The sequence below is a fragment of the Microcaecilia unicolor genome, chromosome 4 (genome assembly GCF_901765095.1).
Source record: "Microcaecilia unicolor chromosome 4, aMicUni1.1, whole genome shotgun sequence".
Taxonomy (NCBI): Eukaryota; Metazoa; Chordata; class Amphibia; order Gymnophiona; family Siphonopidae; genus Microcaecilia; species Microcaecilia unicolor.
The window spans coordinates 361,212,330-361,230,828 of record NC_044034.1 but is presented as its reverse complement, the minus strand read 5'-3'; the positions used below and the strand labels follow the sequence as shown (position 1 = coordinate 361,230,828).

Sequence of the window (18,499 nt, the reverse complement as noted above, 5' to 3'; positions counted from 1 at the left end):
GTATCCTGTTTCCAACAGTGGCCAATCCAGGCCACAAATACCTGGTAGAATCTCAAATTGTAGCAACATTCCATGTAGAATCTCAAATAGTAGCGACATTCCATGCTACCCAATCTGAGGACAAGTAATAGTCCTCTGCATTATTAACATAAGAATAGCCATACTGGGTCAGACCAACTGTCCATCCAGCCCAGTATCCTGTTTCCAACAGTGGCCAATCCAGGCCACAAATACCTGGCAGAATCTCAAATTGTAGCAACATTCCATGTAGAATCTCAAATAGTAGCGACATTCCATGCTACCCAATCTGAGGACAAGTAATAGTCCTCTGCATTATTAACATAAGAATAGCCATACTGGGTCAGACCAACGGTCCATCCAGCCCAGTATCCTGTTTCCAACAGTGGCCAATCCAGGCCACAAATACCTGGCAGAATCTCAAATTGTAGCAACATTCCATGTAGAATCTCAAATAGTAGCGACATTCCATGCAGAATCTCAAAGAATAGAAAGATTCTGGAATCCTAAAGAGTAACAAGATTCCATGCAGAATCTCAAAGAGTAGCAACATTCCATGCTACCCAATCCGAGGACAAGTAATAGTCCTCTGCATTATTAACATAAGAATAGCCATACTGGGTCAGACCAATGGTCCATCCAGCCCAGTATCCTGTTTCCAACAGTGGCCAGTCCAGGTCACAAGTACCTGGCAGGAACCCAATTTACTGTATGTATGTAAACCTGTTTTACCCAGAGTAAAACTCTTCTAAATTGCCTTCTTTACCTGTCATCATTTCTATCTTTCTATATTTGCATGTTCCCAGACATATAAATATAATAATTTTAATTATAGATAACCCAGTAATCCAATGTTTTTCATAGTTCAGTAGCTCAGAAGCTTACACTAGTCTCTGAGGTGAATGACTTGGCAACCTATACTAGAATTTTGGGATAGTTTCCAAAAAGAAGCAGGAAGAAGAAATAACACTGTTATAATTATGTAACAATGAGTGAGAATGCTAAGGTACCTGGAGATACACACTGACTTGGACATAGTCGCACAAGGAGTCAGAGGAAGAAGAAACTTGAACTCTCTTCCAGTTTTTCTCCTGACTCACAGGTGAATGATCAGGTGGTTATCAATTCCTCCCTAGTCTAAGTCTGGGAGCAACCTAAGTACAGTAAGTTCATATCTGCCATGTCGCTCTCTCAAACTGTGGCAGACCATCAACTAATGGCTACTTAAGACTCCAGAACATATAGAAAACCTTTTTTTAATTGACAATAAATGTCAATCATCTCTTCAATCATCCATAGATACTGGCATGTTCTGTCTGTTCATCCAGAGTTCAGGGAACGACCGAAGGTGGTGTATGCTCGGCAGGCCAACATAGGGGAGCTGCTCAAACGTCCTAAACAACATAATAGTATGGGTAGACATTCCCCATGCGGTAAATGTGTGTATTGCCGCTTTTCTGTGGACACTAGCGTGATTGACATCCCACATAGTGAAAGACAATTCTTTTTGAGACAGAGCACTACATATACTAGTGAGTGTGTTGTTTATTGTATTTGGTGCCCATGTGCACTATATTACATAGGCCACACAAAGAGACAGTTAAAGAATCGGCTGGCAGAGCATGTTAGCAATTTATGATTAGGTAAAAGGGAGAATCCGCTGGTGTCCCATTGGCAGCGATACAACCACACTATTGATCAGCTCCAATGTGTTGTATTGTCCCAGATTTTACCTACCAACAGAAGTGGGGACATCAGTGCTCGTTTACTCCTACTTGAGCAGCGATACATTTACACATGGGGCACAGTAACACCGCACGGCCTCAATTTGGAGGTTGAGTGGGTGTGACGTAACTATTGGTGCGCGCTTTTACGCAAAGGGCCCCTGGGTATTTAACTCATGCGATCATGGGGCTGACGTACAACAGTTTCCGGTGGTGCGATTCTTGGGCGGAAGCCTGGCCGATTACCACGTAGGCGTGCAGCCTGATATAGAATTATTAGTAAGTACACTTTAAAATGTTGATTTATAAAATTAGTTTAAATTTAACATGAGTATGTAGTGGGTGATATGTAATAATATTGTTACAGCTTTGGTTCCTCCTGAGGAAGGAGACGAAATGCCGATCAGCATTGGGGAACCGGCGATTTGAAGTTTCTAAGCACGGACGCATGTCCCCAGCCAACCCAATTTTGGGGTTTGGATATTCTCAGTGATATTTGTCATCGATTGGGAACACCATTGTGGCCTGAAGAATATCCTTATCATACGCGTATATGGTGCAACATTGTATTAAGTTTGTTCTAGTCAAATACAGGACAATTGATATAGAACATGCGCAGGTTCCAGTTTATAGAACCAGCGTCAATGGTGAACTGTTTGATCAAACAGACAAGTTCTAAATTGTCATATTTATATTGTATTTATTGATAATGAGCTGTAACATCTTGTGAGAGTTGTATATAGCTGTGCACTATTTTTACGAATATTGATGGATGGCTGGAGCATGCGAATGTCTGAGTGAGGTAAAATTGTATTGTATGTTGTTATGTATGGATGATTGACATTTATTGTCAATTAAAAAAAGGTTTTCTATATGTTCTGGAGTCTTAAGTAGCCATGTGTTAAAACTGACTCTGGTTTTGAAAATAATCCCTATAGTTAAATAGTTGGTTATAGACCATCAACTAAGCCAATCAATAGTAGGGTCAGATGTGATCTGCAAAGCAAGGGCAATGTAGATCACCTCTGAAGCCTCAACACAATTTGCTGAAAGCTCACTGATCACAACCCAACCAAAACTGGTTTAGCCATGACCACAATCAACACAGAAGGTCGAACCCATGTTGTCAACTTGCCAGATCTTGTACAAGTCAATCATCTCTTGTGCCACAAAATATCTACGGTGGGGTCTGCTTAACAATTATTTCTGCTCTGTGTTCATGGATGAAAGGCCGGGGGTAGGGCTGCAGAAAACAAAGGCTAAAGGGGATGGATGTATGGTAGACCAAGACTCGTTTACGGAGTGCTGTGTTCATGAGGAGCTTGCCAAACTAAAAGTAGACAGAGCGATGGGGCCTGATGGGATACACCAGAGGGTGCTCAAGGAACACGGCAAAAGAATCGGTTGGACAGCTAGATGACCGAGGAGTAAAGGGGCGATCAGGGAAGACAAAGCCGTAGCGGAGAGATTAAATGAATTCTTTGCTTCGGTCTTCACCGAGGAAGATTTGGGTGGGATACCGGTGCCGGAAAGTGTATTCGAAGCTGACGAGTCAGAGAAACAATGAATTCTATGTAAACCTGAAGGATGTAATGGGGCAGTTCTACAAACTGAAGAGTAGCAAATCTCCTGGACCGGATGGTATTCATCCCAGAGTACTGATAGAACTGAAAAATGAGCTTGAAGAGCTATTGTTAGAAATATGTAATTTATCCTTAAAATCGAGCGTGGTACCGGAAGACTGGAGGGTGGCCAATGTAATGCCGATTTTTAAAAAAGGTTCCAAAGGAGATCCGGGAAATTGTAGACCGGTGAGTCTGACGTTGGTGCCGGCAAAATGGTAGAGACTATTATTAAGAACAAAATTACAGAGCATATTCAAAAGCATGGATTAATGAGACAAAAGTCAACATGGATTTAGTGAAGGGAAATCTTGCCTCACCAATCTACTACATTTCTTTGAAGGGGTGAACAAACATGTGGATAAAGATGAGCCAGTTGATATTGTGTATCTGGATTTTCAAAAGGCGTTTGACAAAGTACCTAATGAAAGACTCCAGAGGAAATTGGAGAGTCATGGGATAGGAGGTAGTGTTCTATTGTGGATTAAAAACTGGTTAAAAGATAGAAAACAGAGAGTAGGGTTAAATGGTCAGTACTCTCAATGGAGAAGGGTAGTTAGTGGGGTTCCCCAGGGGTCTGTGCTCGGATCGCTGCTTTTTAACATATTATAAATAACCTGGAGATGGGAGTAACTAGTGAGGTAATTAAATTTGCTGATGACACAAAGTTATTCAAAGTTGTTAAATTGCGGGAGTATTGTGAAAAATTACAAGCGGACCTAACGAGACTGGGAGACTGGGCATCTAAATGGCAGATGATGTTTAATGAGAGCAAGTGCAAAGTGATGCACGTGGGAAAGAGGAACCCGAATTATAGCTACGTCATGCATGGTTCCACGTTAGGAGTCACGGACCAAGAAAGGGATCTAGGTGTCGTCGTTAATGATACAAAAACTCAATAATATTTAAAGTAAATTTAGACACTTCTCTTAGAGGGTATTAAAGCACTTAACCGCTTATGGTACTTATGGCCAGTGTTTCGTCTAGCTGCGTCAGGGTCAGACAGTCGATATTTTCAGCAGCACTCATGATTGATTGCACTTAATGAAACGCTGGCCATCGTAGGTCATGGTCGGCAAGTGGAGGACAAAATATTCAACTTAGTACCATAAGCTGTTACGTGCTTTAAAACCCTCTAAGAGAAGTGTCTAAATTTAACTCTAAACATTGAGTTTTTGTATCTTTATCAAATGGAATATTTTTTGCCGATGATGAAGCAGCCCTGCTCCCGAGGCATATAGACGGGAGCTTCTTGAGGCTTTTTCCTCCGAAATTTTGAAATACAATATACTTTACTTATTACTCACCAGTCACAAGGTACTAGAGAGAGAATCTTGTGGATTTGTGATTACATTTGAAAGCTGCCAGAAAGACAGATTAATTATTATGACCCATAAGTGAACAGAAAGCTAACAGTAAATTATTTCTGCCTTTTCCTGTCCTGGATTAGGTGATATTAGGTGCCAGCTACCAAGAGAAAAATACATCTAAAAACAGAAATGTGTTTTGCAATTCCAATAAAAACAAATGTTTATCTGCTGTAAACCGTCTTGGGTGAATCGCTTCATAAAGGTGGTTAATAAATCCCAATAAATAAGAGTGTATTTTATGAGTGCCACAGGAAGAGGGGAGGGGGGGGGCTGTCTTCTTCGGCCAGACAATTCTGGACGTTTCTTTTATTCAAACTACTTTATTCATATTTTTTGCTTTAGTCTTCTTATTAATCCCACAACCCCTACTTTCCTCCACGTGATCCCACTGCAGCCTCAGTACTACTGTCCCCATTCCAGCCAATCTCCCTCCTCCAGCCCAACCCCTCATCCTCAAGCTCCTCCTTCTCTCTCCCCTACCAACTAGGTCCCCTCTATAATACTTATTTTTTTATTTTTTTTGTTACATTTGTACCCCACGCTTTCCCACTCATGGAGGGTTAAGTGACTTGTCCAGAGTCACAAGGAGCTCCCTGTGCCTGAAGTGGGAATCGAACTCAGTTCCTCATGGCCGCGCAGGCTTCTGCTTCTGTGAGTCTGACGTCCTGCAGGACGTCAGGACGTGCAGGACGTCAGACTCACAGAAACAGAAGCCTGCGCAGCCTTCTACATGGAATGTTGCTAGTGGAATAGCAACATTCCATGTAGAATCTCCAATAGTAGCAACATTCCATGTAGAATCTCCAATAGTATCTATTTTATTTTTGTTACATTTGTACCCCGCTCTTTCCCACTCATGGCAGGCTCAATGCGGCTTACATGGGGCAATGGAGGGTTAAGTGACTTGCCCAGAATCACAAGGAGCTGCCTGTGCCTGAAGTGGGAATTGAACTCAGTTCCTCAGGACCAAAGTCCACCACCCTAACCACTAGGCCACTCCTCCACTTTTAAAGTGCTCCAGGATGTACATAGTCACAGACAGCACTGTACAATAGTGATCAGGTGCAACACATCCAAGCCCTAAAGTGTTTCCAGTCTAAAAAGTCCTTTTACTAAGCTGTGGTAAAATGTGGCCTTACTGCACCCTTGTGCGGGTTTTTCCTGTACACTAAGGCCATTTTTAACTGCAGTAGGAAAAGGGCAGTTTTCCAAGTCTCTTATTAATGGGCCATCTGCTAATGTTGCCAACCCTCCCTTCCCCTTTCCCCTCCTCCCTTGCCCTCAGTTGAGCCCTCTCTTTTTCCAGCCTCTCCTCCTCACTCACCTTCACCAGCTGCCCTTCAGGAACCTGCAGCCAACTTGTGTGTGCCTGTGGGTTGGCACAGGGAGGTCCATTACTTTGCACGGTACCACCCACCAAAAACATGGAGCTACCCATAGAACGTTCCCAGATTCCACAGTAACCCGAGTCTCTTTCACAGGTTTGCATTGTGTTTTTATACCTTCTGAATCTGGAACAGAGGCACCCAAAGAAGCCTTTCCTTTTTTTTTTTTTTTAACAGAAAGCGGGAGAGTAAGACATTTCCATGCAGGGGAAACTTTTTTTTCCTTCAATGCTTTAAAACAAGCTTCTGAGTTAAGATTTTAACTGCAATACCCAACAGATATCCCTTATGCTCATTTAGAAAAGTCAGGGCACTTACGAAATCTTGGCACACACTGTGCATTGCCACGTGCCAACACCATCAACGATGCGACATGCATTGCAGACCCGGAGTTTGCACACTTGGCACAGATCTCCCCTGTCAAAGATCAGGCCGAGGCTCTTCTGACAGCGGGCACACACTCTGGCGTTGTTCTGCTGTCGTTGTAAATTGCGGTTTCCGCCTCGCCTCCGAATTTCCAACAGCTCATTCTTTAACTTCCTGGAAGGAAAAAAAGTGAGAAAGGAGCTGGCTGTGGATCAGGGTGACCACCTAAAGGATGTCATCCATTGTAATGTCCAATGTTAAGGGAAAAAAATGTCCTTGATGAAATCACTGGTTTATTTTATGCATCAACCAAACTACATGGGACCAGGGCCGCTGAGAGATTGGACCAGGGCCGCCGAGAGATTGGGCCGGGCCCGCCCCTGCCGCCCTCGCGGCCCCGCCCCCGAGGTCACCACCGCCGCTCCCCCCTCCACTCCCCCCCAGGTCGCCGCCGCTCCCCCTCTCCGTCCATCACCGGGCCGGGCCCCCTGCATTGAAATTGCAGTCTCACCTCCGTGAAAGCAGCGCTGCAGGCAGCAGAACGCCTTCGGCTCCTCCTTCCCTCCTTGTGTCCCACCCTCGGGGAAGTTATGTCAGACGAGGGAGGGAAGGAGGACCGAAGGGAGGCGTTCTGCTGCCTGCAGCGTTACTTCCACAGTGGTGAGACTGCGATTTCAATGCAGGGGGTAGACAGTCGACGACGGAGGGCGGGTGGGACTGCGGCACCGAGCCCCCCTTGGAGGCCCGGGCCCGGGGAATTTTGTCCCCCCTGCCCCCCCTCTCGGCGGCTACGCATGGGACTGCTCCTACAAGAACAGCTGTGGAATTGAAATACCACCTAATTTAAACAGAAAGTTACACCCTCCCCTCACCTACCCAAACCCATCCTGTTAGAATATCAATGATATGCTTTGATGTCCCCATGCATACCTCCGACCCACCCCCATCCTCCCACCCTGTCAGACTGTCATAGTAATGCTTGGATGTTTTCACTTATATACACTGTCAGCTAGCACATTTGCTTATTTCCGATCTGACGAAGAAGGGCAACCTTCGAAAGCTAATCAAGAAATGTATTAAATTATGTCCAATAAAAAAGGTATCATCTTATTTTCTTTTCCATGTTTTATTTTGTTTGATTTCTATTGATAACCTTAAGAGTGAACTAACACGGCTACCACACTCCTCTACTTAAAACAGAAAGGAGAAATGTATTTGAAAAACTATTATCCTTATCAAAATTATGAAATACAAAATAAACGATTAAAGGTCTACTCATCGCTGTGTTGTGATGTTTCAATCAGCTGACTTTTCAATTTCTTGGTATGTTACACTTTGAGTTACTAAGTACATCACTATAAATTTTATTATACATTTTTTGTATCAATGATACGATTTAATACTTTTGAGCTCATTTTCAAAAGAGAAAAAACGTCTCAAAAGTGGCCCAAAGCAGCATTTGGACATTTTTCTCACAAAAACGCCCACGTCAATATTTTCAAAACCAATTTTTAGATGTTTTTCTATGAAGTATAAAAGTATATATAAGAATGTCCTTGCCAGCTTTTGCACCTTCTCCCAAGTATGCAAATGTCAGCATGAGCCGCAGCACAGTTTAAACCGAGCTTTAAGGGATCAGGGTTGGTTCCATATTTCTGCAGCTGGTGGGGACTGGGGATTCAGGCCCAGATGCACTAAACGTTTTTCATCGTTAAATGAGCCCTTAAGGAAGAATTTCCTATCCTTTCCATGCACTAACCTTTTCCGATTCGTTTAACGCAGGAGAACACCGTGTAATCTAACGAGAGTCTGTACCTCTCGTTAGGGCTGTCTGTCTGCTAGAAGTTAACAACCTCTACAGCTTATAAGATAAGACATTGCCACATATAAGTTTTGTTTCATGTTTGTTGTGTATTCATTCCAGAAATAAGCAGTGGATTTTCCCCAAGTCATTTTAATAAAAGTCTAAGGACGTTTCCTTTAGGAAGCCATCCAAACCTTTTTTAAACCTCGCTAACCGCCTTTACCACATTATCTGGCAATGAATTCCAGAGTTTAATTACACATTGAGTGAAGAAAAAGTTTCTTCAATTCGTATTAAATTCACTAATTTGTAGCTTCATCGCAGGCCCCTAGTCCTAGTATTTTTGGAAAGAGTAAACTAATGATTCACGTCTACCTGTTCAACTCCACTCATTATTTTATAGACCTCTATCATATCTCCCCTCAGCCATCTTTTCTCCAAGCTGAAGAGCCGTAGCCGCTTTAGCCTTTCCTCATAGGGAAGTCGTCCCATCCCCTTTATCATTTTCATCGCTCTTCTCTGTACCTTTTCTAATTCTACTATATCTTATTTGAGATGCGGTGACCAGAATTGAACACAATATTCGAGGTGCGGTCGCACCATGAACCGATACAAAGGCATTATAACATCCTCATTTTTGTTTTCCATTCCTTTCCTAATAACACCTAACATTCTATTTGCTTTCTTAGCCGCCGCAGCACACTGAGCAGAGCGTTTCAACATATCAATGACGACACCTAGATCACTTTCTTGGTTGGTGACTCCTAACGTGGAACCTTGCATTACGTAGCTATAATTCGGGTTCCTCTTGCCCACATGCGTCACTTTGCACTTCCTCACATTAAACGTCATCTGCCATTTAGACGCCCAGTCTCCCAGTCTCGTAAGGTCCTCTTGTAATTTTTCACAATCCTCTTGCGATTTAACAACTTTGAATAACTTTGTGTCGTCAGCAAATGTAATTACCTCACTAGTTACTCCCATCTCTAGATCATTTATAAATGTTAAAAAGCAGTGGCCCCTGCACAGACTCCTGGGGAACCCCACTATCTACCCTTCTCCACTGAGAATACTGATCATTCAACCCTACTCTCTGTTTTCTATCTTTTAACCAGTTTTTAATCCACAATAGGACACTACCTCCTCAATTCATTCTTTTTTTTGTTTTTTTACACAGTGGCTGCCTCTCCCAAAGACTCAAACTCTCTTCTCTCGAAGAGGTGAAGCAGCGCAGAGCCATGCAGGGAGATGAGACCCGGCCACCCGAGTTTGACACACCTGAGGCTAAGAGAGACCCCGTGGGTCTCAGCCTCCAGAAATTGCAAGAGATACCAGGGAACATATTAATTAAAATCGAAGGTACTCCCTACCCTAACGAAGAATAATTATATATAAAAATCTAGTTAAAAGAAAAGAGTAGAAAGGAAGAGACTGAAGGGCTCACCACCTTCCACCTGCTGGAGACAGAGAATACTGGATCTTTCTCTAGCTAGCCAGGGCTCTTATTGGCTCTCTCTAGAGTCAGAATTCTCAGTCGCCACCTACTGGAAGGCATGTACAACCCATCAGTCACATTCTGGGCAGGTCCAGAGGGACGCGAAGGAATGCTTATGTTTGACTTACTCTTGCTGTTAACAGCCTTGAATGAATTCCTTCAAAAAAGGCGGTAAACAAATCCTACTAAATAAATAAAAATAAATGAGTGGAACTTTGTAGACCACAGTGCTTATACGTGTTCATCAGTGCTGGTACTTACATGTGAGGCACTGAAAATTGCCAACTAAATATATGAGTGAGGATGTTTACGTGTATACGGTGTGCAGAGTAATGTATTTGTCTAAAATGATTACTCCCACTGCCTTTAGGACAACGCATGTTTCTCTCCTGCCGTATATGCATTTTTGCAAAAGGCTCATTGTTTAGCAGGTCTTTCATAGAATAGGCTGGAAACTGAACACCCTGACTCAGATGATCCATTTCCAACCTAGATATCAAGAAATAGTTTCCAGCTGGGTGGCATGAAGGGGAGAGTACTACACAGTATTGTAAAATGTTCTGTTCAGTTAGCCAGATGTTCGGTAAAATCAGGCAGGTGCGGTGCCCCTTCAAAAGGTCCTTGGGAGGACACTGTCTATGCAAAGTGGAGCTTTTAATACATCAATTTTTTTTTCTTTCTTGTGCTTGTCTTTCATAAATCTTGTGCTTGTCTTCCGGAAATCACTAAAAACCCATCTGTTCAAGCAAACCTACCCAAATGACCCAATCTAATCCTATGAACCCATCTACCCAACCCAACACATACCCAGAAGACAACGACAGTGACTCAGACTGCATCTCCCACCAAATTTTTCCTATGCTTTTCCCGTGTCCCATGCCCCTCCCCCTCCTCTACCCCTCCTCCAATGCTCACCTACCCTTTGCTCATACCTCTTACACTCCCTTCCCCCTTCCCCATCTCTACCTAGCTATCTCTTTTATTACTCTGTTATAATTAACGTATATTTTCTCTATCAATACTTTGCAATCCTTATTATTATGTAAGCCGCATTGAACCTGCTTTGAGTGGGAAAGCGCGGAGTACAAATGTAATAATAAATACATAAATATTTTACATTCCTTGTACTTTTTTTTCCCCCCTAATCTTTTTCATATAGTTGTGATAACTTACATTATGATCTTTTTCAATTATTCTGTCTGGTTGTTTAATAAACCGTTTTGCTTTCAATAGCAATTCAAGAATTTAAAAAAAATTCTTCCATAATAGACTTTTAACAATCATCTGATTACGTTGATACTCATGAGGACAATTGCCCTGGTCGAGAAACTGAAAGAAGTACCTAGTTATTTTCAGATGTTCCAATCTGCTTCCAGTTTCAAATTGCCTCTACATATTTATAGGATAGTAGGATAATTATCAAAGCTACAACTCCAGCACATTATGAAGCTGTTCATAATTTCATCCAATCTATGTCTTTGTTATTTCGGATGAAGAATTTGAGCTATTATATAATCCAGCTTTGCATTAGCGGGTCTTAAATCCAGAATCAGGCAGGCAGGAAATGTTCATAGTATGATCGAGTGCAGAGGGGGAGATTTCACCAGCAAGAAAATGAAGTAATATTGGCCATAGTTAGGGTTACCATATTTTGTCCCCCCAAAAGGAGGACACATGCCCCGCCCCCTGTCACGCCCTCGCTCCACCCTCTGTCACACACCCCATCACCCCCCCCCCTTACCTTATTACTGCCTTGGTGGTCTAGTGACCTCTTCGGGGCAGGAAAGAGCCCCCTCTTTCCTGCCCGGAGCGCTGCCCTGTATGCATCCTTCGTGTTGCTGATCTCGGCGCCGATTCAAAATGGCCGCCGAGAGCTGAAGTCTCGCGAGGTCACTTCAACTCTCGGCGGCCATTTTGAATCGGCGCCGAGCTCAGGAACACAAAGGATGCATGCAGTGCAGCGCTCCGGGCAGGAAAGAGGGGGCTCTTTCCTGCCCCAAAGGCGGAAGAGGTCACTAGACCACTAGGGCAGTAGAACATAAGGGGAGGGGAGGCTAGCAATCTGCCCGTTTGTCCAGAAATCCGGACAAACGGGCAGATTGGCAAAACCCGCCCGGTTGCCCGGACATGTCCTCGAAAAGAGGACATGTCCCGGTAAATCTGGACATAAGGTAACCCTAAGCCATAGTTCACAAAGGGAAACTCCCGTCTCAAGTACTGTGTTTGGTCCTGGAGGACTCACCTAAGATAAGAAACTGATAGGATAGGATAGAAGAAAAAAGGTATTTTATTTTTTTGTTACATTTGTACCCCGCGCTTTCCCACTCATGGAGGGTTAAGTGACTTGCCCAGAGTCACAAGGAGCTGCCTGTGCCGGGAATCGAACTCAGTTCCTCAGTTCCCCAGGACCAAAGTCCACCACCCTAACCACTAGGCCACTCCTCCACGAGTGGCCTAGTGGTTAGGGTGGTATCACAGAGATTATCAACTTTCTCCATCTCTAAATAGCAAAACGTGCACCAAGAGCCTTCAAAATCGGGACAAAGTTCCTTTAATCGCATAACTTGGACATCGATGTTCCAAAAATGAACCGACACGGGCCGTGTTTTGGCGCACAACGCCTGCATTAGGGGTCATAAGAATTGTAGTATCTAATAGACTCAATGTACAGTAGCGAAGCTTGATCCTTTGCACATGTATTTGAATCAAAAGCTTTATGCTTAAGTCAAGGCACACCCCACATATGGCCCAGCATTTTACCTTCTACCCCCCACCCACAGTCCAGCATTTTACTTACTCCCCTCCCCCCCCTCAGCAAAAAGTCCAGCATTTACTTTCTCCCTCCCCCCCCCCCCCCCAAAACAAATAGTCCAGCATCTCTTCCTCCGATCTCCTCTCCAGCCGGTGACCAGGCATCTCCCCCCCTTGTCTCTCTTAACCCCGGAGCCTTCTCTGACACTTCCCACCTATGTGGAAACAGGAAGTTACATCAGAGAGCAGGCTCTCAGGTTGGCGTGAGCAGGCAGTATGAATCGCTGCTCAGTGCTGCCAACCGCTAGAGGCAAGAAAACTTTTAAAAGGTACACACTGTTCTGGCATAAATTAAGTTGGCTCCACTAATAAGTTACCCTCAGCTCCCGCGAAACACCTGCGGACTAGTCACAGCACATTAAAACACCAGGATATCAGAATTCAGGGTCCAAAAAAACGTCATAAGGTAGCAGGACAATGTTTTTCTCTCCAAAACGACCAATTTGCAATTTTTGATACCACACATTTTAGAAGGTTTGCTCCAAAGCTCATCCAAGTTTCAAAGGGGCATGTTAGGGGGGGGGGGGGTTGATTGAAACATTGGGTGGGGGGACCAAAAGAAAGACTTTTTTTCTGCAATAATGGAAGAACATGAAAAATATCTAGGATCAAAATAAGACATTTTTGCTACACCTGTTTCAATCACAACTAAGTGACCAAAAGATGTCCTAAATGACCAAATGACTACTGGAGGGATTAAGGCATAGACCCCCCCTTACTCCCCCTGTGGTCACTGACCCTCTCCCACCCCCCAAAGATGTGAAAGAAACAGTACATACCAGCTTCTATCACAGCTTCTGATGTTATGGCCAGTCCTATTAGAACAGCAAGCAGACCCCTGGAGTAGCCTAGTGGTTGGTAAAGTGTGCGGTAGAGAAGGGGACCCAGGCCCATAACCCATTCTTACTGGTACACTTCTGGTGGAAAGTGCAAGCCCTCCAAAACCCACCAAAAACCTAGTAACTACATATAGGTGACACCTGCAAGCGTCATACAGGTACACCCCAGTGTACTGTTGGGTACAGTAGGCTTTTGGAGGGCTCACCATACAATATAAGGGGGTAACGGTGAGATGTGTTACTGAGACATTTTATGTAAATACCACTGCAGTGCCTCCTAGGGTGCCCCACTGCTCTGCTGAGATGTCTGTGTGGCCAGTCTACTAAGAATGTTGGCCTCCTATACGTCCAATGGCTTGTCTCTGTGCATTTATCCCTTGGATTTTTTTTTCTCCAAAAAGATAAATGCACTGAGCACAAGAACATATAGCAAACAGTGGCGTAGGAAGGGGGGGGGCCCGCCCGCCCCGAGTGCCCGCCGCTGGGGGTGTCGGCTCCGCGCTGGTGCACTGCCCTCTCTGCCCCGGAACAGGTTCCTTCCTATTCTGGGACAGAGAGAGCAGTGAACCAGTGCGGAGCCGACACACCCCAGCAACGTGCAGTCGGGGCGGATCGGCCCTCCCGCCCGTCCCTTGCCGCAGGTATGCGCTCCGGGGGGGGGAGGTATGCGCTCCGGGAGGGGGGTGCACTTCAGCGGGAGGAGGGTGTGCCGTGCTGCACCCGGGGGGGGGGGGGGGGGGGGGGATTGCGCAGTGGCGACCCGCCCCGGGTGTCAGCTCCCCTCTTTACAGCTCTGATAGCAAATGGCTATTTTGGAAACAAAAAGTAGGACTTTTTCAGGTTTGAAAATGGGCCATGTTTGCTACTGGATTTCTGGGTGTTTTTCACAAAATGTCCAAAAATTGGATTTAGAAGTTGTATTGAAAATGCCCCTACACATATATTACTATCCCTGCCCAGGAGCTGTCAAAAAAAACCCAAACATATGCATAAAATCTCCTTTGCTGTATCTGAAAATGCGAGCTGCAATCTGTGCGGTGTATGATAACGCATCTCTGTGAAACTAATGCTGCACTGCACACATTCTGTGCCCAAGATATTAAATAATTCCTCAGAATTCTATTCTAGGTTTCAGTTTTCCCATATGCACTATTATTTATTTTCCATTCGATAGTCTGCCTTTCCCCAAAGCTCAAGGCTGAATACTGCTGTTCTGCCCTGATCTCCCACTCATTACTTCTAACAAATCCTTAATCTCTAAATAAATGCATTAAGCATTCTATGCCACAGCTGGATAAATCCACAGGCATTTAGGGGCTTGTATTTCTGTTTTATTTCTGATTATACAGGTTTCCTTAAGCCAGGGGCGTAGCCAGACACCCAATTTTGGGTGGGAATTAGAACCCCGCCCCTGCCGCACAGGCAATTCAGTCTCTCCCGCCCGCATGCCATATGGTCTCTCAACCCTTCCCCCGTATCAGGGGTGAAGCCAGACTTTGGTGGGAGGGGGGTCCAGAGCCCGAGGTGAGGGGGCACATTTTAGCCCCCCCCCCCCGGCGCCACTGACCCCGCTATCACCAACTTTGCCCCCCCCCCCGCCGCTGACCCTCTCGACCCCCCCTCCTGCCACCAACCCGCCGTCGACTACCTTTGCTGGCAGGGGACCCCAACCCCCACCAGCCGAGGTCCTCTTCTTCCCATGTTGTATGTGCAGGACGTCAGAAACAGAAGGAAGCCTTGCGTGGGAAGAAGAGGACCTCAGCTGGTGAGGGTTGGGGTCCCCCTCCAGCAAATGTAGGCGACGGTGGGTTGGCGGCAGGAGGGGGGTCGAGAGGGGCGGCGGCATCAGCGGGTTGGCGGCGGGAGGGGGGTCGAGAGGGTCGTCGGCAAGGGTGTCCAGGGCCAAATCTACGGGGGCCCAGGCCCCCCGGCCCCACGTAGCTACGCCACTGCCCCGCATACCTTTTAAATAGCAGATCTTCACTAGCAGCGAGCAGCTACTGACACAAACTTTTCACACTGACCCCATAGCCTTCCCTCTGATGCAGCATTCTGTTTCTGCAGAGGTGGGAAAGGCTGTGGGGCCAATGCGAACAGTATGTATCAGTCACTGCTCGCTGCCGGCAAAGATCTGCTATTTAAAAGGTACGAGGGAGGGGGAGTTTTTGGCTTGTGGGGCTTGGGGATCCCCCTACCAGCTACATCACAGGTGTGCCGCTACTGGGTGGGCCTGAGCCCAACCACGACTACATCAATGCCTTAAGCTTCTTCATCATCATGACTCATTTAATACAGTTGCCATTTCAGAAGGTACATGGGGGGGGGGGGGGGGGGGAGGGGGAAAAGGAGCTGGTAGGGTAACAGGAAATAAGGGGAGAGACAGTGGGTTAAACTGAAAGGAGCGATAAAAATGGCTACAGACTTATGTAAGGAAAGTAAACATCAAGGCAAAAGAGGTAGTGCTCACAAAATACAGATCACAAAAAGAAACAAACAAAAATACCACATAAAGCTGAAAGTCAAAGAAAAGAACTCAGTACGGCAGAAGAACAGACAGAAGAAAAATGCATAAAGATATCAATGGATTATATCAATGGATTTTCAAAAGGCATTTGCCAAAGTACCTCATGAAAGACTTCTGAGTAGGGTTACCATATGTCCGGACATGTCCTCATTTTGAAGACATGTCCGGGCAACCGGGTGGGTTTTGCCAATCTGCCCATTTGTCCGGACAAATGGGCAGATTGCTAGCCTGCCCTCCCCTTACTTACTCTACTGCCCTGGTGGTCTAGTGACCTCTTCCACCTTTGGGGCAGGAAAGAGCCCCCTCTTTCCTGCCCAGAGCGCTGCCCTGCATGCATCCTTCCTGTTGCTGATCTCGGCGCCGATTCAAAATGGCCGCCGAGAGTTGAAGTGACCTCGCGAGACTTCAACTCTTGGAGGCCATTTTGAATCGGCGCAGAGATCAGCACCAGGAAGGATGCATGCAGGGCAGCGCTCTGGGCAGGAAAGAGGGGGCTCTTTCCTGCCCTGAAGAAGTCACTAGACCACCAGGGCAGTAGTAAAGTAAGGGGGGGGGGGTGTGACAGGGGGAGGGGAAAATGAGACAGGGGGCGGAGCTGAGCGAGGGCGTGAAAGGAGACAGGTGGGGTGTGAAAGAGGGCGGTGCTGGGTGTGTGGTGGGGGCGGGCCATGTGTCCTCCTTTTTAGGGGACAAAATATGGTAACCCTACTTCTGAGGAAATTAGAGAGTTATGGGATAGGAGGTAATGTCCTATTGTGGATAACTGGTTAAACGATAGAAAACAGAGAGTAGGGTTAAATGGTCAGTATTCTAATTGAAGAAGGGTAGATAGTGGGGTTCCCCGGGGGTCTGTGCTGGGACCACTGCTCTTTAACATATTTATAAATGACCTAGAGATGGGAAGAACCAGTGAAGTCATTAAATTTGCTGATGATATAAAGTTGTTCAAAGTTGTTAAATCCCGAGAGGATTGTGAAAAATTACAAGAGGATCTTATGACCCTGGGAGACTGGTCGTCCAAATGGCAGATGACGTTTAATGTGACCAAGTGCAAAGTGACGCATGTGGGAAAGAGGAACCTGAACTATAGCTATGTGATCGATGCAAGGTTCCACGTTAGGAGTCACCGACCAGGAAAGGGATCTCGGTGTCGTAGCTGATACATTGAAACCCTCTACTCAGTGAGCAGCGGTGGCTAAGAAAGCAAGTAGAATGTTAGGAATCATTAGGAAAGGAATGGAAAACAAAAATGAGAATACAATGGCTGTGTATCGCTCTATGGTACGGCTGCACCTTGAATACTGTGTGCAATTCTGGTCACCGCATCTAAAAAAGATATAAGAATTAGAAAACATAGTAAACATAGTAGATGACGGCAGAAAAAGACCTGCACGGACCATCCAGTCTGCCCAAGAAGATAAATTCATATGTGCTACTTTTTTATTTGTACTGTACTCTTCAGGGCACAGACTGTATAAGTCTGCCCAGCACTATCCCCGCCTCCCAACCACCAACCCCGCCTCCCAACCACCAGCTCTGGCACAGACCCTATAAGTCTGCCCAGCACTATCCCCGCCTCCTAACTACCAGTCCCGCCTCCCACCACCAGCTCTGGCACAGACCGTATAAGTCTGCCCAGAACTATCCCTGCCTCCCACCACCGGCTCTGGCACAGACCGTATAAGTCTGCCCAGCACTATCCCCGCCGCCCAACCACCAGCCCCGGCACAGACCGTATAAGTCTGCCCAGAAGGGCTTGCTTTTTTTTCAGTCTCTTCTGTTCCGCTCCCTCCCCCCCACTTTTAGAGGCAAGAAGGGAGTGCCCTATATACACTGGTTAGCATTTGTTAGTCGCTAAAGATTATTTATTGGGATTTATTTGTACTAGTAACTCTGGGGAAACAGGTGAGTCAGAATGTGCTGCCTTGTTGAAAGACTGTAGTGCACACCGGGACACTCAATGGCCAGCCACAAGAGGAGGTTCCTACATCTAAGGACTAGTTTTATGTTTGTTTCTCCCACACCTGTGAACCAGACTCCTTACCTTGCATTTTTAATAAAATACTATTTCTGTGTTCACCTTTAACCATTGTGTGGCTTTGGACCCGTCCTCATTCACATCACCACAATGGGCTTCAGTTCATATTCTATTACTGTAGCATGATATGAGTTTAATTGTCAGAGTTATTGATTTTGCTGGATCACATATATATAAAAAATACAGCTACAAAGACTTATTGGGACAGAATCAGATAAACTGGTCTGGCTTTCGTCTCACCCCCTTCCCCCCTGGAAACTACTGATAACAAAAACTAGCTGGGTGGATACCTAAGCCCATCAACACATCTCCAAAAAACAAACCTCTGAAGATGGACAGCAATCACAAAGACTGGAGTTAACCAGACAATGAAACTCCACCTATTCTCAGACAAAGACTGAAAAGCCTATCTAGCTATCAAATCTGACAAAAGAAGCCCACCTACTCTCTCTGTCTGAGTCTTTCTCTTGTAATCCTGTCAGATGCCTTATGGATGTGTATCT

General features: G+C 45.5%; 1 protein-coding gene across 3 annotated transcripts in view; it reads right to left on the bottom strand.

Moving 5' to 3' along the window:
* The window catches only part of SYTL5 (synaptotagmin like 5), a 226,929-nt gene that overhangs the window by 117,792 nt on the left and 90,638 nt on the right, over window positions 1-18,499 (bottom strand). For all 3 annotated transcript variants that reach the window (XM_030202323.1, XM_030202325.1, XM_030202324.1), the window contains exon 3: window positions 6,438-6,659. In XM_030202323.1, coding sequence (XP_030058183.1) covers window positions 6,438-6,659 — 222 coding nt within the window. The remainder of the gene's footprint in view (window positions 1-6,437; window positions 6,660-18,499) is intronic.